Below are 22,573 nucleotides of genomic sequence, written 5' to 3' on the forward strand. Positions count from 1 at the left end.
GCTGGGGTGAGAGCATGTGTAGAGAGCAGTCCCAGAGCGGTTGGGGGGGGATGCTGGGCGCAGGAGGGATGCTGGGCGCAGGAGGGATGCTCACTGTGGTCCCCCGGACTCCTTGCAGCCAGCCGAGTGGCACAGGGTGGACCAGCTGGTGAAGGGGATGGGGCGAGGGCAGGGAGAGGCTTCCAAAACTTTTTTTTGGCAGGAGGGGTAGGTAAATGGCAGCCAGGGCGTGCGGAGAGCCCGGGACGGCCGCGCTGCAGCAGCTGCCTCCCATCCCCTGGAACAGCAGGCTCCTGCCGCAGAGGGCTGGGACGTCCCACGGGCACTGCCAGGGCTTGTTTGTTAGCAGGGAAGCCTGGGATGTGTTTTTGACTCGAGCTGAGTTTATCTTCTTTATTAATGAGTAAAAGCAAAAGGCTGGGGCGTTCCAAAATGAAAACCAAAATATTATCCCATTGCTTTTGTTGTGTTTTTTTTGTGTAACTTACCCTGGCTTTTACAGAAAGAGATGTTCAGATAAGCCACGGTGATGAAGTAGGCATCTTTGGGGCTTAAGCACGTAATATTTCTGTAGACTGAAGTTTAGCTTGTTGCCAGTGATGCTTTTTTCTCTCCATTAGCTGCTGATAGTGGTTATGGAAAGAAAATCAGAAAGTATGATACCATAACACCTGAAAATGCAACAATTCCCCCAAGTGGGAGTAGAGGGGAGAGACAGCAAGCTGAAAGGGATGAAATCGGGACAATGCCCATTAGTGTTAAGCTCGCTAGGCTTGTTCTTTAAGCCAAATACCAGATGGTGAGAAAAGTGATTTAATGGTAGTATTAAATGGTGGCTCGGGCAGGTGGCACTGAAAAGGGAACAGCAACATCTTCCCTAAGAGGAGGGAGAGCAGGCAGGAGGCCAGGGTGGATACTTGTGATGGTTTTGGAGGTTTTTGTCTCTGTAGCAGATGTTATTTTCTATGAGTGGGGAGGTTGAGCCAACACACGCAGCAGCCCGTGCACCATGGGGGCAGCTGGAGGCTGAGCACTGGCAGGATGCATTGCCTGCACTGAGCAATGCTCTCCTGCACCTCAGCTGTCTGCTCCTGGGCTGGAAAGGTGACCCTGAACACTGGGAAGCAGAGAGAAAATCCTTTCTAGGGTTTAGACTGTTGCTGAGCTTAGCTATGGCGAGATAGTCATCTGGCAGGAGGGCACTGCTGCTGCTGCCAGAGAGACGAGGACATTTCGAGGCTCTTTGTTATCTGGGGTTATTGTATTGCAAAAATACCTTCAGGTTTTACTGATATTTATTTTCTGTTAATGGTCATTAGGTTTTCCTGTATGAATGAAAGTTAAATACTGCTTATACATAGAAATTATTTTATTCTTAGGCTTCTTCACCTAGCCTAATTTCTTCTAAAATTACTTACCATGAATATTAGTTCTGTTCATGTGAAACTGCAGCTGAAGTTGTCTTAGGACTGTGAGAGCCAGAGATACACCTAGCCTGAGCCTTAACAGTTTATGATGTTACTGCAGTGCAATAGTTACTCCGATGTCCAAAAGTATTTACGTTGCCTTTGCAGAAGGGCTTTGTCTGCAGAGCTTTGCCCGAAGGTGTTTTGAAAACGCAGCCAGTATATCCTGTGCCCTCCACTTCAGCAGAGCCTATGATCCCCAGCTATCTTGCTTTTTTATGAAAGTGTTAATAAAACCAATACATTTGTACAAAGCCCTCCTCCCTCTGCTTGTTAAACACCCCCTTGCATCCTTGATATTAAAAACATGCCCTCTGCACTGGAGCAGGCAAGATAAATGGAAACACATTTTAATCATTCTTGCCGGTCTTGGGTAACTTTTTTCCATTGCTGTGGATTTTTAAGAGACCACTGGGGAGCCAGGTAGCTTAAGGGATGAAGTCGTGGCGTTGCAGCTCAAGTCCCTCTTGAGCTCTTTAAATCGCATGAGGGCTGTGGCTTCTCCCAGGGGGTGAAGCTGTTCGCTGGAGCTGTGGGGAGCCAGCAGCCATTGGACCCTCCCCGGTGGCCATCAGCGTGACCGCATCAAGGTGGAAAAGCGTTTGCTCCTTAAGAAGGGTCTGTGTAGCTTACTCCTCTAGTAATTGTGAGAGATTGTCCCTGGGTTAGATGTATGCTGTCCTCGTGCTATACAGTACATAGTGCAGAACATGTGCAAACATAGAGCTGGAATGTTTTCCTAGCTCACCCTAAAAGCACGTATTTTTTTTTAATAATACCTCATTTTACATCAGAGCTGCTTCTCGTGAGAGCACTGCTCCAGAAAGGGGTCAGTCTTCCTCCTGGAAGTTAAGAAATGCCTAACCATCGTTTACAAATGGTTTAGAAACTTTCCTGCCCATGCAAATATATTTCAGGTGACTCTTGTCCAGGCAGCTATAACCCTGTCAGAAGTGGCACATCATTTAAAGTTAGCAGGAAGCGTTCAGCTTTTCCCTCTCCGGTGCTGCCGCTGGTGATCGGGCGCTCTCGGCGGGGCGAGCCGCAGCCCGGTGCTGGCCCCGGTGACTCTGCGGTGCCCGAGGCGAGGGCAGCGGGTTTTTTTGGTCAAGCCCTAGCTCCTGAATTCGTGTGTTTGTGGAATTACTCCTGAAAAACTAAGCCAGGCTGCTGTCCGTGAAGGTATGTGTGTTTTACCTGTGGAAGTGGGGGTTTGTGGTTGGAGATTTGCACTGACGGGAGGCGGCGGGGCTGACCTCAGCCCGCTCCCTGCCGTAACAGCAATTAAATGGAAAGCAATGGAGACTTTCATATAATGCTTTTGCTGTAGCTTGCAGGGGTTTCGGCAGAAATTGCAGCGTGTGATACAGAAATAAGCGCTTTAAAATGAGCCTGACTGCCAGGTCCAAGACCACAACGCTGAGCAAACCTTAGCAATGCTCGCAGGGGCTGCACCTCTGCCTGCCAGGACACGACCCACGGGTGTTTTTCAGCATGTCCGAGGCCCGGCACGAGGCTGTGGGGCTTGTGTTGGGTCCCTGTCCCACGATCTTGCCGTCTATGCCCTGACAGCCGTGCCTCCTCGGGGTACAGACTGTCCTGGGGACGCGGGCAGGCTGGGGCTCAGCCAGGCTCCAGCTTGAGTCATGTTTCACGTGAACGTTGTCTGCGGCCTTTTAACTAAAAGACCATCTGATTTTGAGGGTTTGGTCTCTTACTTAGAGAGATCTGAAAAACAAATTTGGTGTTTAGCTGATGACTCTGAAAGGAGTGTAGTGAGAAGGACGTGATGGATGAAGTTTTACTTCAGACCGTGGTATACGCTGAAAGAGGAACTTGGCAGAATATTTGAAATCCGTTTCATAAAATAACCCACACGCTCTGTTCATCCAGCTTCAGCAAACTACACCCGACCTTTTTTCTTATCTGCTAGTCTTCTGAGCTGAGCTAAATAGTAGGATCATACTTAGAGAGCTTTTTAAAGTTAGATTGAAGCCTGCTTAGTCTGTAAGAACAGCATCTCAACACGACATCTGAACTGTGCTTATAGGGAAATGTGTTAAAATGTGTGTAGCTTTTAAAATTTATCCTTTTCCCCTAGCTTTGGGGGCAGCCTTTGACATAAGGGTTGGCCATGGGGCTTCTTTTGAGGCAGGGAGCTGGAGAATCGATCCCGCTCCTGTGGACACCGGCCACAGTGTAAATCTGTTATTTGCATTCAGATGAAAACTGTGCCATCCATCCCATACACATCCTCTGTGGGGTAATAATATGATTTCTATTTCTAGGACTTTTGAACCAGTTTATCAGAGGCAAAGCACTGCCTTTGCTGTTGAAAAGCTCGGGGGGAGCAGAGAAAGGGGTCACTGCGTTGCAGTTGTCTTCTGTGCCGAGGCTGAATCTCAGCCTTTGAGGGTGTCAGGATATGCTAGGATACGTCTTCAGCCTTAATTGCTTGTGACATATGTATGAAAGAAGACTTGCAGCAATGAAGGCAGTACAATTTTGCCCACAAAAAGCCCTCTGCCAGGAGAGGTCAGAATCAGGTCGTCAAAGTCCGACTGTACCCCTTGGGTCTGAAGAAAAGACAGCCAGGGGCAGAAATTGCATCTTTGCTTTAAAAAAAAAAAAATCCTTGCCCATATCCTATTCTTTTCTCTTGCTGCCAGGTCTGAGCTAGTCCCCTTGAGTCCTGGGCAGCCAGCGGTGCCCGGCGCCCATTGGAGAAGCCGAGAAGCCCATCACTAGGCTGTCTGGGCGCGTTGGACAGCAGACACGGTGGGGACAGGTCTCAAACCGCTGCTCAGCCTTGCAGAAGCCATGATGGGTTTGCTCTAAGCCGACCTTCCTTCAGGCGTAGCTCTTGAGGCAGATGCTCCAGTGGTCTCCTAATAACGGTAATAGTGACATACAAGCGTTATCCCGGTTCCGCAGAAAGGTGCTCTTGCCCTCTTCTCTTCCATGGCTGGCAGCTGAGGGACCGATGCCAGGGGACGCATCTTTTGGCCATATATTGCAGTCAGTCAGAGTCGCTGGCGGGCTCTCGGCAGAACACAGCTGGGCTCAATTGCCCAAGCTCGGAGCAAGGGAGAGAGAAGTCAAATGCCAGTGAGGAGCCGGAGCACTCGGGCTCATCCTGCTGGTGCTGGAAGACAGACGCAAGTAATCGAGCATGCTCACGAGAGGTACCTCTTCCAGGTGACCCCATGGCTAAGGGATGCTTTGACCTCCTGGCGCACAAATAGTGACGCTCGTGTCTCTAATTCAGCGTTTTTGGCAGCAAACGTCTAGCTGACGCTGACTGATCATGTTCTGGTTTTAGGAAGAGAGTGGATCTGAAGTACATCAAACAGAAAACTGCTTTCGGCTGAGCCAAGCCGTTAATGACCTTCAGCTCTGTTTAAGTCTGATGCAGCACGTGTTTATAACGGAGAGCAGGACTGGCTCCCCTGGGCTTAGCAAAATAAACGTCTTGCAGGCGATCCCCGCAGCAGCTGGATGCCTGTGCCGGTGGGAACCAGAGCTGCTGCTGGTCCTGTCCCTGCAGATCTTCTCCCACCACTGCACAAGTGGGCTCCAGGATGGATTTGGGGATCGGAGGTGTGATTTCGGAGGTGTGTTCGGCTCTGCAGCTGGTGGAGCTGCTCCCAAGGAAGGTTTCTCCGATATGCCAAAGCTACTGTTGCTCAATGCCCTTCCAAATCAGGCCATGGGTGTAGGTGCTGACATGGAGATTGTAGGAGCCACCGTTGGCCTCTCAAATTGGCAATCTTCAGTTTTAATCTCTGTCTGATAGTCTGGAAAATGAGATTAATTATTTTGTTTGTACTTGTGGCCTTTTAGACCCCTAAATTAGGGGTCTAATTTAATACGCTGTGAAGTTAATGAACTTTTAAGTGCTTTGGATCAGAACATGTAGATGTTCTCTCAAGCTGTGTCCAAAACCTGTAGTCTCTAGAGCTAAAGACTTGTGCTTGAAAAAGGCTGAAAGGACAAATAGGGCATTTTGCAAAATGTCAGAAAAAAAAAAAAGATAAATCTTTCCCCCCCCCCCCCCCCCAAGAATAAGAAAACTTGAGGTCAATTTGAGAAAAATGGTCAAACTTTAGGAAAGTAAGGCTGGATGTATTTTACCAAAGTGTATCAGAATACAAATGTGAGTTCTCAAAACTCTTAAGAAATCATGTCTGGTACAGGATATTCTCTGAGTGCGAAGGGCGGTTAACTCCTGCAGCTCTGCAAAACACAGCCCTGAAGAGCACGGCTGAGGTGGTGAGCACAGGGGGCTTCTGCTTGCCCAGAGAAGGGCTTAGGTTCAAATCCATGAGTTAAAATCTTCCCAGCTTTGGATCCCAATGTTATTCCCGTTAAGCAGACAGCTGAAACTGTGTGCTTGCCTTGATGTATTTTGAAAATCTGAAGAGATTTATGGGTTTTGTTGACTCTACAAAAGGTGGTTTCAAAAGATGATAAACTCTCTCAAAGAGAGGAGGACTGAGACTGATTTTCAAACCTTTTGAAAATTCTTGGTTGGTTGCATGTTTTCCTATTTATGAGAACACTTACTTCAGCAGTGATTAGCTTGATAGAAGTTTTTAATTTTTGAGTCTTCTGTCCTATTACAGGTTTGACAAAAAACCCTGAGGATTGAAAGTGCCTCAATTCAGCTACTCCAGCAGAGTCAGGGCACAACTGCAATGAGCAGGCAACGCCTATCTTCGTATTTGTTACCTAGAGTATGTTTTAGCTCTGCCTGGTGAAGCCACAGAGTATATTTGTATTTCTGTTGAAATCTTCAACTCGCTTCTTTTAATGCTCCCCTGTATATTTCCTGAAATTGGAAACGATATATCCTGTGAAAAGCATTGGAGCTTCATTACTTTGCTGATTGTGCACATTGCTCCACTGGCTGTGTCCAGGCATCACGCTGTAGCTGAACGAAATACCTTCAGCTGATACAGGGGAAAGGAGATTTGCTAATAAGCAGTCATGGAACAGAGGGACTTGCTAGAAATTGAGTAAGTGCTTGTAGAAGAAGGAAGGAAAAAAAGCTCTCCCTATTTCTGGCTCTTTGAGGAATTCCCAGGATCAAATCCTTCATTCAGTTTCTTTCCCTTAAATATAAAAGGAAATCCCATGTTTTAAGAACATTGTTTTCCTTCCAGCACAGAATTCCCGTTTGGAGGGACTGCTGGGGTGGATGCCGGGTGCCGTGCCGGAGCACGCTGCCTCTCGGGCTGCCCCTCGCAGAAGCACCCACTGGGTGCAAGAGCCACCAGCTCCTCAGCAGCCCAGCCGAGCCCCTTTTCTCCCTCTTAAATATTTTTTTTTCTGATGAATGCCAGAACAAGTTACGTGTTTTGGTGGTGTTGAGATGATTTTTGTTTGCTTTGTGCTTTATTTTCTAGATATCTTGAGAGATTTTGCTTGGTTTTCAATAAGTGGCATCAGTCTCTTGTTAGTAGAGTCTCGTTCTAAGCACCAGCCTTAACTCCCGCTGTAAGTACGTGAGAAAAAAACTCTTTCTGTGGCCACCGCAGAGCTGGCCGTGCGTGCTCAGCATGGCCCGAGGCTGGCAGGGTCGCCGGCTGCAAACACATTCCCTTATGTCAACAGCTGTTGCAGAAAAAAAGGTTTTCATTAGGGAAATTGAAGACCTGTACCTGTTTCCAGCAACGGTGCAGACCTAATATATCAGTCCTGTTTGGGGTAGAACAAACTCTTTGTCTTCCAAATTTCCTTGTGTGTATCTTGTGAATTTTTTTTCCCTTATAAGATTTATAGACACCTTTCATGTTTCAGCTGATTAGAGGTATGGGCTCTTTGCTTCAGAAAATCGTTCCTTTCGTGCTCTCAATGCTGCATTGTGTGGGGGAGACAAGAGCCAGGCATCTGAAAACGAGTTTATCATCTCTTTTCTCCTATCTTAATAAACGGTGGCACCCAAGAACGTGCTTGAGACTCTGCACAGGGAGCTCCAGCTCAATGTGAGCAAAGTTGACGGCATCTGGCTGTCGGTGTCCCAGAGTCGGTGGAAAAAGATGTGGTAGCTCAGGCACAACAGCCAACCCAACGGGGCTCGTCGGTGCTTGTAGCCCGACAGCGGCTCCGGGCAAGGCACTGCTCGCTGCCGGCGCTGCTCCTACCACAGCTACGTACGTACGACTTTCTGTGCCTGCTGCCAAGAGAAACACTCCTGTACGCCGTGTCGCGTTTTCCTTCTGCTGGAAATAGTTCCTCGGGATATAAATACTGTCTCGGTAAGGGCAGCCCTTACCTGTGCTTGATAAGGCACAGGCTGTGTTCGTGCAATGCATCTCGAGGAGGATGAGGAGGTTTTGATGAAGTTGTGCATGGGGTGGCCAAGGCAAGTGGTTGCTGCAGGTCATCTTTTTTATTTGCTGTGGCTCATTCTTCTCCAAATAATCCCTTTTCCTCTGTTCGTTCCTTCCCCCGGTGGGAAGGGACGGGCTGGGGGTCTCCAGCAGGGTGGTGACCAGGGAAGGTCAGTCTGGCTGGGCACTGGCTGAGGGTGCTTGCCGCACACAAACCCACCCCAAAACCCACCTGCTCCCTGGGACTGGGACTTCACACAGCTCCTTTCTAGCTCTGCCTTGCGTTTATCTGCTGTGGGGTAGCTGTGTGAATCGTCTCTGCCAGGAGTGAGGAGGCCTGGGCTCCAGGAGCTCCAAGTGCTGCGTGTCAGGAGGTCGGTTGCGCTTCGTAATTGATGGTCCTAGAAGGCAAGTGTAAGAAAACAGATTGCGAGTTTCTGTTCTGTAACCTAAAAGAGTTCTCTTCGGTGAAACTTCGCAGGCCAGCTCTTAGGAAGGGTTTGCAAACCCTCGTAATTTAAGAGAGACCATAAAAAGCAGGAAGAAAAGCCAGCAGAGAAAAGCAAACTAGGTCCCAAAGGGGGGGAATTTTTTTCTGATTTTGAATTTGAGAACCGGAAAGAAATCCATCTGGTTCTAGGTTTCCAAGAACGAATGCGTGAGTGTTTTGCACAATGCAAAGCCTTGCAGTCTCATGGCCTTTGAGATGAGAAAAAGGAGACGGAGCTCTGTGCTGGGAACAGCTTTTTGTGCAACAGGAAAGTTGCGTAGCTGAGAAACTGAGAGCAGCGAAGGCGGCAAAGACTGGTGTGCTCTCAGAGGGGTAAATGCTTTCTCTGTGTTTCCCCCAAAGCCGTTAGCTGCCCCTGACATGAAGCACAGCTCTCCAAAGCCTGCCAAGAACTTGGTGGAAAAGACCAAGGGACATCCATTGCTTCACCTCCATAGTCTTGGTCTGGTAGGTGTTAGGGTAGCGGGAGCACTCCGGTGTCTATCAGGAGGAGCCTGTTGATCCCTATGGATGCTGCTGGGTCACCTCTGGCTTTATAACACGGCTGAGCAGAGGGAAGGGTGAGCTGCCACCACCACGAGCATCCCCGTCCCTGCGGGATGGGGAGCTGGCGGCAACTGGGGATGCCGAGCAGCTCGGCAGCGCAGGGAGGGCTCTGAAAAGCCCCGTTTCCATCACCGAGCTTTCATGCCTTTTGGAGAGTGCCCAAGCCATAAGTTTTAGCTTTATAGCAACGTTTGCTCTCCATGTACAAATTGCTGAGCTTAACAGGGACGAATGGGCAACGCTTTACAAGCTACCTTGGATTAAAGCAAGCCTGTGGAGATTATGGTCTCTAGACCCTTTGCTGGAGGAGGTTTTCATGCCAGAAATAGCCGCCAGCCCCGTGCTCCCCGGCGAAGGGTCTGGGTGTCCCTGGTACGGAGGAGCCCGTGGGGCCGGAGGAGAGTGGAGGATCCTGCCCGGTCCTCAGCAGGCAAAGGCTCCAGCCACCGCTTCCCTCGGACCGAGTGTGCACCTGGGTCCTGATGCACAGATAATTAATCATAATGGCTTTTTAAAAGCATAACTCTGTAGCTCGCAGTGGCCTGCCAGGCAGCATGGGCCATTGCTTTTTTCCCCGAAATGTTTATGATCCTTCTTTTCCTCTCTCTGTCATGGTTGAAAGAGTTTTCTTTATTTCCCTTGAAATAATAATGTAAATCTGGGAACTGGAAACCCATAGCCTGGTTGAGTTTTGGGGCTTTTTTTAAAAGAATATAAATTGGGGAACAGTTAAAATTATATTATTCCTGGCAGCAAAATTCCTTTTTTAATAGATAATTTAAAGTTATTATGTTGGAGGCAGTTTTCCCCACGTGTGTGTGCATGCACGGTGTGGAAGGAGCAGAGCCGAGAGGGCTCGGGGTGGCTGCCGAGGCTTCTGAGGTGGTGGAAGTGCTGGGAGCTTGCCGGAGTCTGCAGTTTTTCGGCTGGTGGCAGAAAAAACCTCAAAGGCACCATTTTGCAGTTCTTAATTTAGCCCGGTTTTTATCAATGGGAGTTTTGCCTTAGGAAGAACTGAAGTATTGGACTTTCAAGATCTTTTTCTAGCAGGATCTGGTTTTCATTTCTCTTAGCTGTTCATTTTTACAAGGCTTGGGAGCACCAGTGTTTTCTGCCATGCACCAGTGATAGACATTTGTTTCCAATTAGAATTTATTGGATTATTTCAGTCAAAAGTAAGCTTTGTATTAAAGCCCTGCAATATGCACTTTATTATTTGTTCACAGGATGGTGTTTTCTTTTTCTGCTTGGTTTTGCATCAGCTTCAGTCTGCTGAAAAGCTGGTGCAAGGCAGCATCGCTGGGATCTGCCCTGAAACAGATTAAATCAGATTAAACAGATTACAGCCTCTTATACAAGCATCTCTTTCTTCCATCGGTACGGGCATGTTTCTGACTCACAGGGCTGGAAATAGCAGCAGCCGGCGCGTGTCCTTAGGCTGTGTCCGGCTTTCTGCTGCTTTTCCCGATAGCTGGAATTAGCCCCTCTCTGGGGAAGGGGCTGCTGGTCGCTCCCCAGGCTGAGGGTCAGCAGGTAAAGCCTGGCTCACGTGGCTTGCGGCAAGATTAGCTGTAGGTACTGTTGGATTTATGGGTGTGTGCGGGGCTGACTAACAGAGCTTTGGAAAAACACGTAGGTAATGTTTTATGTAGGTAAAATAATATGGAAAAAACTTGCGTTTTAACGGCATCTGAGTTCCTGACTTGAGGTCGTATGACAAAAAGATTTCCGTAGTTTGCCTTGGGAATTAAAAAGCAAATGAAAATAGGAATACCAACCTAAACTCTTGACCAGTGCGTTTCTCACACTGTAAATGACTGATGTTATTTTGGGAGAAAACCTCCCAAAATGGATCTTTGTGGAGGAGGGTAGCTGCAAGTAAACAAAAATACCAGGATTGGCCCCTTGGCTTGGAGTCTTGCCCAACCTGTACGCGTAGCTGTAGAGCTTGGGGTTTGTCGTGTTTTGCTAATGTAAATCAGGAGTGATTGCCCCGAAGTCAGGAGAGCGATAAGCGCTCTCGGAGTGATGTAACACGAAACGAGAAGCAGACTCGCAGCCTTTCTTTTGCGGAAATAACAAATATGCTTTTACAGGAGAATAAATGCAGAATACTTGGCAGTGGCTCACCGTGGAGGAACAGGCAAGTTCATTTGGTCAGAGGCCAAGGAAAGCTTGCATAGATTCAGCAAGATTTAACTGCAGGTCGAGCCTGAGTTTTCCTTTTCCTGCTGCCTATCTCCATTTTCCACAGTGCATATAAAATATTATTACTGCAAACTGCACGTCCCGACGCAGTCTCTCCGTGTATGTCATACTAAGAACTCTAAATCTCATGGGTTTTTTTCTGCTTTTTCTTCTCTTCCAGGACAACGGACCTGCCCAGAGCAGGAGGCCGATGATGCCCCACGGGGCTGGGGGCAGCCCCATGGACAACAAGCAGATGCCGAACGTGCAGCACCATCACCCGACCCGGCTCTACGCTAACAGCGGCTCCGAGGCAGCTCTGCCGGGCCAGCTGAGCGGGCTCCACATTGCTCCTGCCCAGAGGTGGGACGAGAGCATGGCTCACGCTCTGGGTCCCGCTGCTCTTCACGCAAACTCAGTTTCAGGGGGCTGCGTTGAGGTTGTGGTTATTCCTGGAGCTCCAGAGATCCTGGGTTCAGCTCCTGCTCCATTAGTTGAGTGTAGGTGGGAGAAAAGGGGAAAAAAAAAAAAAAAAAGAAGAAAAGAAAAAGAAGAAAAAAAAAAGAAAATAAGAAAGAAAAAAAGAAAAAAGAGAGAAAAAAGAAAAAAGGGGGGGGAAAGAGGGAAAAGGGGCGAAAAGAAAAAAAAAAGGTCGTTTGGAGATGCCAAGTTCTGAACAAAATGGCCACGTGTATATATGTAGCAACTGCAACACTGAATTTAAGCTTGTGATGCTGAAGCAATGTTCAATTGTTCATCTCTGAGATGGGTAAAGGTGCTGGTTTTCCAGATCTACGTAAGATCCTTCTGTTGACGATGGGGGTAGGTAGATTAGCAGCGTCATATCCAGTCCCCAGGCTGGGATTAATGCTAGGGCGCATCACAGATGTTAGTATCTTGGTTTTTCAAAGTAGATATTCAAGGCAGAATGGAGGGGTTTGCCTTCCCAGGAGCGGGGATCGCACCGCCACAGACCCCGCAGCAAACCCTTGGTCTGGGGGCTGGAGGTATCCGCAGAGAAAATTAACCCCATCGAACTGGGATGTTTATAAATGTAAGATCTGCTTAATGCAGCTGTCCAGGAGGCTGGGAAATAAATAATGCTTGTAGGAAAGAAAAAGCTTTTCTGTAGCCAAGAAGAGTTTGGGAGGATAGCTGGGACTTTGAGACAGGCCAGGCTGTGGACTGCGATGCTTTCGCATGGGTTACGCTGCTGCTGATTTATGCTCCTCCAGACTGGCAAAATATTCTGCAAGAAAGTAATGTCTGTATCAAATACAAAGAGCAAAGAGCGTTTCTTTTCAGCTCGGGAACTCTGCGCCTGCATGAATTCATGTTTCAATGACGCTGCGAGCCAGCTTATTCCCTGTGCTGCTCCAGAAAGTTAATGAAGTTGGAAAGAAGAGAAGCGCACAAAAAATACAGAGAACAAAATCTGATGTTATCTGCGTGTGAGCCAAAAGCCAGGAGATTAGCTTGGGTGTTTGAGGAGAATTGAGTCAGAAGTGCATTCTCTTTGAATTCGTGCTTGATCAGGCTGGACTGGTCAAAACCTGTCCTTTTTCATTGAAAGCGTGTGAGTTGATGTACGAGAGGGCTGTAGCGGGGCAGATGGGCACTCGGGGCACACGTGGAGGGTTTGGGCTACCCAGGAGTCACAGGGATCGATCCTCTCGATCACCCGAGGCTGGCACTCGCCTGCCCATGGGGACTGGGATGGCCAGGCAGGTCAATCCCAGAAAATGGAGCTTTGGCTTTTCTTTGGAATTGAATTTTGTTTGAGTTTTTTTTCTTTGTTTGAAAGTGATTTTTTTTTTTTTTTTTTTTTAAGAGGGCATGAGTATAATGCTGGTAGAGAAAATGAGTTGGATGAAGGCTAAAATATGTTAAGCTGTCTGATGGGGTGCAGGGCTCTTGCTATTTTTATTGGTTTTATAATGACCTTGATGACCTTCTCCTTAGAAAGGAAAGGGAGCCCCTTCCCACGAAGCTGTGCTGGGCTTTGGGGCCTCAGCAAACCACAACAGCACTTCAATTCATCTCGTACTTAAACATGTACCCAAAATATTTTTGATTCCCAACTATGCTTTTCATGTTTTGACATATTGAATGAACTGGAATAACGGTTTAAATCGCCATTTGTTGCCTGTTGTGCCCTAGTCGTGCCACATACAGACAAGGAACAGCTTCAGGTCTGGATGCTGAGGGTCGGCGCGTGGTTCGGGGGGAGTTACGGGACCGCTCTCCTGTCCCATCCTCGGTGCTGAGCGACCCCACGGGGTGGTTTTCTCATTTAAGCTGTGGGCTGTGTCTGGCAAACGGATCTTTTAATGCAGTCACCTACAAAAATCCTAACTTCAAAAGAGGTGCTTGCGGATGCCTGTGCCTGGCAGCAGCTCGTGCTCTCCCCGTGCCGGATGCCCTAACAGAGATATGAGGGGTGGCCCTACGTGATGAATGAAATGCGTTGTTTTACCCATTTTTTTCAATAAATTCCATGTGTGGCTGAGCAATTTACAGTGCTTGTAAGCAGCTGCCCTCTTTCCCGAAGGCATCTGGTAACTGGGCCAGCCCTAGCTGTGTTGCTCAACTGGAGCCGAACAGGGAACAAGTTTAATTTCCCGGGTTCAGTGGCTGTTCTTGGGACAGACATACCTCCAGGCAGAGAAACACATGGGAACAGAGGTGTTTAATTGAATCTGTGGGAACCTGGAGGTTTCAGTACTTCCCTGATGAGCTGACAATTGCTGTTTATATTTGACTGGAGCCTTTCTTTCTTTTCTTTAAAACAGCCTCGACCCCTTGAAGTCTCTCCCACGGAACAGAAATGGGATTGACGTGGAGTCGGATGTCTACAAGATGCTTCAGGATTATGAAAAGCCCGTATCGGAGCCTAAGCAGTCTGGATCCTTCCGATACTTGCAGGGCATGTTGGAGGCGGGCGAGAACGGTAAGGAGGTTGGCACCCGTAGCAATGTCCCAGCGAGTCCCCTACACCTCCCCGCAACCGGGGCTGCGGCGCTTGGACCATCGTTTGGTCCCTCTGCACCCACCAAGTTGCTGTTGCAGGCTTAGCTGCCTCCCTCTTCCCTTGCTGAGGTCCAGAAGGTGGAAGAGCCTCGAAAGGACGCGTCTGCCAGAGCTGATGGGGTGGGTTTGGAAACTCTTCTGCTCTGTCGGTATTTACCGCACGTCACCTCGGTGCCGAGGCAGCTCAGCTCAAGACAGGGGGGGTCCAAGCACCCTGTGAGGGGGAACGCCCGGATGGCGGGTTTCAAATCAGGGTTTCAGATGCTCAGGGCAGCATCTGGGGGCTTACCAAATTTTGTGGCCGACTTGAGCACCGCGTGAAAGTTGGATTTGCAAACAGCTTCTGCGTGGCAGCTGTTTTCCTGAGGCAGTTTATGAAATGTAACGGCCTAAAGCAGTTGTGTAAGATCACCAGTGGAGAACCATAGGCCCGTTTAAGTAAATGGCATTTGCATAAGGACGTGGGATGGTCCTCAACAACGCCGGGATAGAGATCAGGAGCTCTTGGCTCACTTCTCAAGTCTGTCAGTGTTTCCTGCCTGTGTCATTAATGCAGGCAGGAGCCAACTCCAAGGATTAAATAATAAGATCCCCAAACTATACATTTCAGCTTCTTTTTTATTTGCCTTTCAACCTTAAGTCCGTTGGTGCTTTCATGTTCAAACTTTCAGGCTTTGCTTTACAATCATTAGGGCAGGACTCCTCATTCTGCTTCCTTCCAAGAGCCTCGTACTCCCATCATGTGAATCCAGGAACTTAGTTTTTATGGGAAAGTACCAACTGCTGCAAATCTCATTATGAAGCTGCAAGAGGTAGCAAGTCAGGCTGTTGCATTTCAGTTTCTGTGTATATAAAATGATGGAGAAGGAGATTCTTTGACTAGAAGGATATTGTTTCTTGCTTCACAAGAAGAACCACAATCACAGGTAACTCCTGAGCATCAAGGGTTTCTACCAATTTTAGTTTTCTCAGTGGTACTTCGGTGTGTCTGCAAAGCACAAGATGGGATCGGCCTTGGAATTACTGGATATAAATATTACAGCCCCTTCGAGGCTGGCAGGAAAACTAACATTAATTACAAGTTCCAGATGTACTCTCACGTCTCTCACCAAGAGTAAGCACGAGCAGCTTCCCGGTGAGGTGCCTGCTGCAGCCCCAGGTCTCCTTGTTAGGAAGAAGCAAATAGAAAGTGACTGTGTTAATCCCAATTAATAACACTGCTGCCTTCCTCCCTTCTCTGTGCCAGGGAATGGGAACAAAATTGAAGCTTTCCTGGTTTGCTGCTGCCTCCCCTTGCATCCCATGGCTCTGGGGTGGCAGAAACGCAGCGCTGCCCTTCGGGAGGAAGGGAGGAAGAAAAAGGTGTGGGCTGGGGGAAGGGGAGGACAAATTGGTGCCAGGACAGTCCCCAGACCCTGGGACTGTCCCAACCAGTCCTGGATGTCTGCTCCTCCCGGCAGTTTCTCAGCACCAGCCCATCACTAGTGCAGCGCCGTGTGTTCGGTTGGAGCCCGAGATGCTGCGGACGGGTACCAGCCAGCGTGGCGGTGGGCTGGAGAGGTGACCTCCCGGTTCTGCCACCGACCCCTTCCCTCTCAGCTGTGCTGGGCAGCGGGGATGTGCGACTGGCCGCAGGCATGGTCTCGCTCGTGCCTCGGTCGTTACGATGCTATCTGTTTATTTCGCGAGGGATGAGAAATGAAGTGAAAAGCATCCCTCCTGGCATAAAGCTCTGCAATGTTTCGGCACGATGTAAATCCCCAGGAGTGTTCCTGCTAGGTTGTTTTACAGCTTCCACCCCTGCTCCTTTTTCCTTAAGCCTAAAATTAGACACTTTGGCCTGAGCCTGCTGTGCGTTGTCCTTTTAAAGTCAAGATCTCCTCTCCTGAGGAGCTGGGTGTCTTGGACAATGACCTGTTTTGTATGGAAGGTGTTTCTCCTGGAAGCCGTATTTTCTTCAGCATCACCAGCCCCATCCCTCACCCTTCAGGAGCAATGCTTCGTGCTGAGGATCTGGCGGAATCGCAGCGGTTGCCTCCATAGGCGCCCTTGGTGCGGGAAGGATGAGCGCTGCAGCCGCAAATGGGGACAGCGATGGTTAAGGTTGTGGAGTTAAAGCATCTCGCTGCCTTCCTGAGGACTGTAAATTACAATGAGACTGTGGGCTGGTAAATAGAGGGAAATGATCCATCGTATGGGAAGATGGGAAGCAGCCCTCCCTGCAGGGTTTATTTTGCTGTAAAATCTCTTCCCCCACCCCGCCTCTCTTTTAAGCAGCTTATCCCAGCATTCTGTCTGAGAGACAGTGACAGCTTAACTGTTAAATGTTGGCAGATGAGCATGTCTAGTCCAAGCATGCTGTATCTCATGCTGGGGGAAGCCAACAGCTTGAGTAGTTGTTTATTCCCAGCAAGGCAGTGGAAGGACTCGAGAGGCGACCTTGGCTGGAGCCAGCTGAGCACTCAGAGATGCTCCTGGGGTGGAGCAGCCCCGGTCCGCTCCTAGACAGGCATTCTCGCACGTATCGGGGCTCTCAGCATCTCCAAACACTGTACTATGTCTTGGGATACTGGGGTTTGGTGGGAAATTAGTCGTTTTGGTTTCACTCGCTTGGCTAGAACCATTGGCAGCCTTGGTCCCTGGATCAGAGCCACGGCTGGGGACGGGGTCCGCTGTGCGAGGATGCCCGCGCGTCCCCAGGGTGGCCCCAGGGGTGTTGGGGTCAGGCGTGCTCCCTCCTCCCCAGCCGAGCCCAGGACCGTGGGTGCTCCTGAGATGTGCCAGATCGGGGAGCGGGGCTGTCTCCGTGGAACGAAGCTTTGTCGAGTGGTGCTCTTCAAAACGTACTGCGTGAACCTGCACGGGATCAGTGAGCGACCGCCGGCAATGATGTGCCCGTTCCAGGTACTAACAATTCACTTTAGGAAAGGCAGAGGCATTCCTGGAGCCGTGGGGGGCACTTCAGAGCAAAATCCAAGTGGAAGTTTCCAAAACGGGCGCAGTGCGTACGGACACCTGGGTCAGAAGGTGCCTGTGCCCCTCCTGAGAGCTCCTGGGCATCGTGGGCTTTAAGCACACGTTTAAGGTTGACCATGGGCTGAAATACTGTGGAAGCTCAGGGAGAGTAGGAAGTCTGAACACTGAAGAATGGCTTGTTCATCCAAGAGCTCCTCTGCTGCTTTTCCAAACTGTCTCAGCTGATGGAGTAAAATACATTGTCCTTTTTCATGAGGTTTTCCTTTCTGTAACCTCAGGCCATCACAGAGGAACCACAGATCACTATATACCCAAAAGACCAGTCGGTTGTGAGCCATGAAAAACCATGCAGTGAATATTGGAAGCTTTTAAGTGTCCCAGTGGTTGGCAACAAGCGTGTTTGTATTGTCCGAAGTACGAGGGCAGATGATAGATGCTAGGGAGGGGGGCTGCAACACTGAAAACTTTGCCATGATATTGTTCATAGGCACAAAATCTTCATTGCTTCCTTTCCCCGTCACTGGACCTTTACGAACGGAGGCTTGGTGCCCCAGAAGACCTTATCTTCTATCACAGTGTTTTATTTTAGATTGTTTGAGATTAAATGAGTGTTCTAGGGAAAAAAGTGCAAGTAATTCTATTATTGTTTGGTTTAATTTGCCTTATTCTCCAAAGGCTTTCACCTTTGTCTCCTTGACTGATGGTGGATCTACCAAGTGCACCTGAAATGGTGGTGTGATAGAACCTCTTCTTTCTGGAGCTTTTCTGAGATTTTTGCTGTTTATCTTTCTTAACTCACTAGATAGTTTTGCAGCCAAATTCATCTCTCATCTCTAAATTAAAGCTGCTTTGCCTTTTGACAAGGTATATGTACTGAATTGATGCTATCACGTGGATGGATCATCTGCTGATGCAGCCAAGGGCTTCTGCCACCCTCTGTGCTTCGTTAGGATGAGCAGAGGGTCAGCACAGTGTCCCGCGGTCATCTGCACACCCAAATGCTGTGTGACTTTTGAGATAGTTGGTCTCGCTATTTGCTCCTTACTTCCTTAGGAGCAAGTTGCAGGTTCTGTTGTGACGCACAGAGACTCATCTGACTCCTTAAGGAAAAAAAAAAAAAAAAAAGTGTGGGGGGGGGAAGCGCCAAGAAGACAAGTTTTCAATCTGTGTCTGTTTTAAAATTCTTGGCAGGTGAAAAGCTCGACAAACTCAGCAACCCCCGAAACATCAAGTCCCCGGTGTCAAAGCTTGGCGGTGCCATGTCCGGGCTGCAGATGCTCCCCGAGTGCACCCGCTGCGGGAACGGCATCGTGTAAGTGTCGTGTCTCGCCGGAGCCTTGCGGAATACCTTGAAGCCCTTTCTGGTTTTTGCTAACTGTATATAAACCTGGAATTAAGGAATACGGCTTGGATTGCCCCTTTTAAGGGAATCATGTGGCAAAACGGGGATGATTCATGGGATGTTTTCTGCCCTGCTTATCATAGTAACTGCCCAGGGACTATGAATAGCGCCGGCGGTGCTGGCACTCTTTCGCTGCCCTACGGAGGGAGAAACACTCTGAGGGTCAAGTAGAAGGGGTCTGCAGATTATTTTTGTTTGTTTGTTGAAGAGTTAGTCTCCAACAGGTGGATGTCGGGTCTGATTTCAGAGAATATAGGTGGTTTTCTGCTTCATTGTGTTGTAATTTATGTTCTGTTGTAATTTACATTCTGCTCCAGCCAGATTTGCTGGCTGAGAGTCTGCTCTGCAAACGCCTGTAACCACGTTCCTGCTGGTGCTGTGAGCTGAGGGTCTCTGCTCCAAAAGCCGTGGTGCCTGTGTGTGCGCAGCCCCAGCCCTGCCAGCAGCGTTTGGAAGATGCTGGTTCCTGATGTTCGGATCCAGGCTGGGCATAGATATTTGAGGCTGCGTTTTGCATCGAGCCGTGGAGCGATGCCACAGGGGGTGCGGACAAATGGGAACGGAGCATCCCTTCCCGCAGAAATACGGCAGAGCCGTGCCTGGAGCTGGGTGGCATCTTTGGGTGGGCTGAGCTTTTGAGATGGGAACCCACGATAACACCCTTACGTGCCCTTACATGCCGCTTTCCTTCACTTGCTCCGTTTTACTCGAGGCAGCAGGAAAAGCTGTTGACGCTCACTGTTTCTCCATCTCACCCGATCTCTCCCCATCTCTCACCAGGGGCACGATCGTCAAAGCTCGGGACAAGCTCTACCACCCCGAGTGCTTCATGTGCGATGACTGTGGCCTCAACCTGAAGCAGCGAGGGTATTTCTTCATCGAAGAGCAGCTGTACTGCGAGACGCACGCGAAGGAGAGGGTTAAGCCCCCCGAGGGATATGACGTGGTGGCTGTTTATCCAAATGCTAAAGTTGAACTTGTCTAAACCCAGGCTGTGCTCTGGAGAGGTCGGGCAGCCGCGCGCCCACCCACGTCCTCCCCGCCGGCTGCGCAATGTGGCTGTAATCAACCCTGATTACCAAAGCCCAAGTTAAAATGCCTTTTCCTAGATAAAACCGTTTACACTTGGGATCTCCAGGGGATGGTGTTGAAAGCATACGAACAGGTTTTTCCCTTCTTTTTTGACACTCTGCTTTTTGGGTTGCTGTCTTGGGTTATTAGTCTGTGCCATAAGCTTATCCAAGATCTGTGTAAATATTGATTAATTCTCTGCTCTGTTTCATATAAAACCAGTATTCCTTTTTTTTGCCCCTGAAAAAGCGAGGAAGATGTTTTAAAAGCTCAAAGAAAATAAGGCACTTTAACAAAAGACGCTGACTCCTATATCCTGACCTTAATCTCCTGCCCTCCGGCTGCCCCGGTGATTAAAAACCGACCCCCTGAGGAGTCTGGGACGCGGTACCAGTGGGTTGGGGTCCCCGGCTCAGCCCCATCCCCGCAGATGTGCCAAGGAAGGGTGGTCTCTTAAAACAGTATTTGCTGTGAAATTCCCTGGGTGAGGGCACTGCAGGTTGAGGCTGACACAGACCGATCCAAGTTCCCCGAGAGATCTCCACACTGAGCGTGCGATGAGGCTTCTTTCTTCCTTCTTCCACTCTTATTCAGTTGTTCTCTGTCATCTAATCATCCCAACACACCTTTAAAGGACACTGAAATAGCACAGAGCCCACCTCGGCTATTCCCACCTCCCATGCTCCTGCCCCCCAGCTGTCCTTGCTTTGGCTGTTCTGGCTCTTCTTCCCCAGCTTTTGCTGTATTTTTGTAGTCTTTTATTTCTTGATCCCCAGATTGCTGCCATCTGGGTCTGCCTCCCAGCAGGGAGGCAGTGATGAAATCCCTCCAGGCACTTAGGAAGTAACTGGAGTGGGGGTGAGCCCCGAGTCCAGAGGCAGTGGGTTTGGATTTATACCCGTATCCCAAGGCTGCGCTTTCAGCCAGGTCCATCATCCACTTTATTTGATGGGGAAGAGGTTTTGAGGATCTTGGGATGTCGCTTTGTTGGAGAAGTGGTGGGGTTTTTTTTTCATGTCAGTGTTTGGAGGGGAGAGAGAAACAGAGTTTACTCACACAGCTGCTGGATGCCACTGCGCGTGGTGGCAGGGGCCATGTGTTTGGTACCATGAGGTTACTTCTGCTTTGTGACAGCCTCCTTCCTCCTCCTCACCTGAGAGAGGGAGGACGTGGAGGAGAAAAAGACACGTCTATGCTTGCTTCCCTTCCGTGGAGAAGGAAAATAAGAGACGGCGTGATGGCCAAAGCACTCCTTCCCCTTCTGGCTCTCCATAACAGGGGTCTGAGAAGTCTGGGACTGGAGGAGGGTCAGGAACATTATCCTGGTTGGGGCTGAGCACGCAATTTCTTCCTACCAGTTCTGCACCCCAAAAGGGAGTAAGGATTTTAGGGTGTTACTGGGCTACATCTAGACCTCTTCATGCAGTGCCTTACAGGGACTGGAGCAGCTCCTGCCCTGTGCCCGGCAGGATTGGGCTGCCTTGAGCGCGCAGCTCCCTCCGGCCGGGTACCGCCGCGCAGCCGCAGGGATGCTGACCGTGCGCGTTCCTGCTGGTAGCAGAACATCCACCTCCCCCTCCTTCCGCCATCAGGATTTGTAATTATTAAAGTACAAGTAACACGTGGAAACTTTTATCACAGCGCTGGGCCTCGTTTTTCTTGTGTTTGCAAAGCCTTGCTCGGTAGGTTGGATCATCTGAAGGGAAATACTTGGGACAACTATAAATGATGACGAGACTAATAATGATCAGGTGGGAAGTGTTACTGCCCTTGTTTGCAAGCCTCTGCTTGGAGCTCCTTAGTTTTCCATTGTCAGAAACATTTGTTCTGAATTCCTCCGTTAACTTCACGTGTTGCTGGGCCGAGCTCTGATGCCCGTAGCTTGAAAGTTCAGGCTTCACCCAAACCCAGGGCTGAAGCCAGCTCAGCTGAGCAATGGAAAACTCACGACACAAATGGTGCAGGGGGCTTTTCCCATTTTCCACAGCAGCAGACGGCCGCAGCTGCCAGCTGGGGCTGCTTGTCACGCTCTGCAGCTCTTGTCCCTTGTTCAGCTCCATCTGTGCGGCAGTTGTGTCCTGCGGGGATGCCAGGCGTCCTGCAGCCTTGGCCCAGGGAACACCTTAGAAATTCATAAATTGTTCCATTGCCCTCATTTTGCACACCTGAGTGGGCTGCTGGAGGGGCATCCTTGCTGGTCTTGCCCGGCTGCTGTACCAGTACAGTACTGGGAGTGCTGGGCATGGGGCTTTTCTTTTAATTTGAACCCAAGTTCCCACAAGTCAGTTTTTCCATGCGGTTGTCTCGTGATACCATTTCTTAGGAGTAATCAACTCATTTGATTCCCCCCCCCCCATGGAGCTTGAAGCTGGAGCCACCTCGCACAACCCCATCCCAAGGCACATTGATTCCTGGCTTTGGGCTGTCTCGTTCACATTATGGGGTTTGCAGGACCTGCCGCAAGCGAGCCTCCCGTGTCACCAGGTAATGCTGTTTAACTCTGTAAAACATGGGGAGGGCACCATTTGTATGAAATACGAAATAAAATTGTATCATTGGTTTTATGTCTTGCATTACTTAGCTTGGCCTTTGCCTGGTCCCCAGCTGGGTCTCACCTGTGGCAGTACCTGTATGCGCGGTCCCTCAGCATCCAGATAAGGAGGATGCTGGATAAACTTCAAAAACCGTCTCAGAGCTGGAGAGCTGCGTTTCTCACAGCATTGTGCATTGAGAACCTTGTCTGAGGTTTGGCCTGTGTTTGGGTGGGGTGTTGGTTGGTTTTTTTCTTAACTCATGAGACCGTCCTGGGACCTTCTGTCCCATCATGTGCAGAGACGACAAGGGTCATCGTGTCTTTGCCCGTTGCATGAATGCCCACGGGTGCCCGGGTCTTCTCCACCAGCGTGACCCAGTTCATCCTGTGACGTTCCAGAGCTTGACTGCGTCTGCCCCTGCATAAGGCTGATGATCAGGTTTATGAGCAGCGTTTAACCAGCCGTGGTGCTGCTCTGAGGGTACCTTCTCCCACCTGATGGCCCAGGCTCTCGCC

General features: G+C 49.5%; 1 protein-coding gene across 1 annotated transcript in view; it reads left to right on the forward strand.

Annotated features, from left to right (window-relative positions):
* PDLIM4 (PDZ and LIM domain 4) overlaps positions 1–22,084 on the forward strand; it is a 53,596-nt gene extending 31,512 nt beyond the window's left edge. The window contains exons 4-7 of the mRNA XM_069772899.1: positions 11,227–11,408; positions 13,838–13,995; positions 18,243–18,363; positions 19,234–22,084. Coding sequence (XP_069629000.1) covers positions 11,227–11,408; positions 13,838–13,995; positions 18,243–18,363; positions 19,234–19,438 — 666 coding nt within the window. The 3' untranslated portion in view covers positions 19,439–22,084. The remainder of the gene's footprint in view (positions 1–11,226; positions 11,409–13,837; positions 13,996–18,242; positions 18,364–19,233) is intronic.
* The last annotated feature ends 489 nt before the right edge of the window (positions 22,085–22,573 follow it).

The sequence above is a fragment of the Haliaeetus albicilla genome, chromosome 27 (genome assembly GCF_947461875.1).
Source record: "Haliaeetus albicilla chromosome 27, bHalAlb1.1, whole genome shotgun sequence".
Taxonomy (NCBI): Eukaryota; Metazoa; Chordata; class Aves; order Accipitriformes; family Accipitridae; genus Haliaeetus; species Haliaeetus albicilla.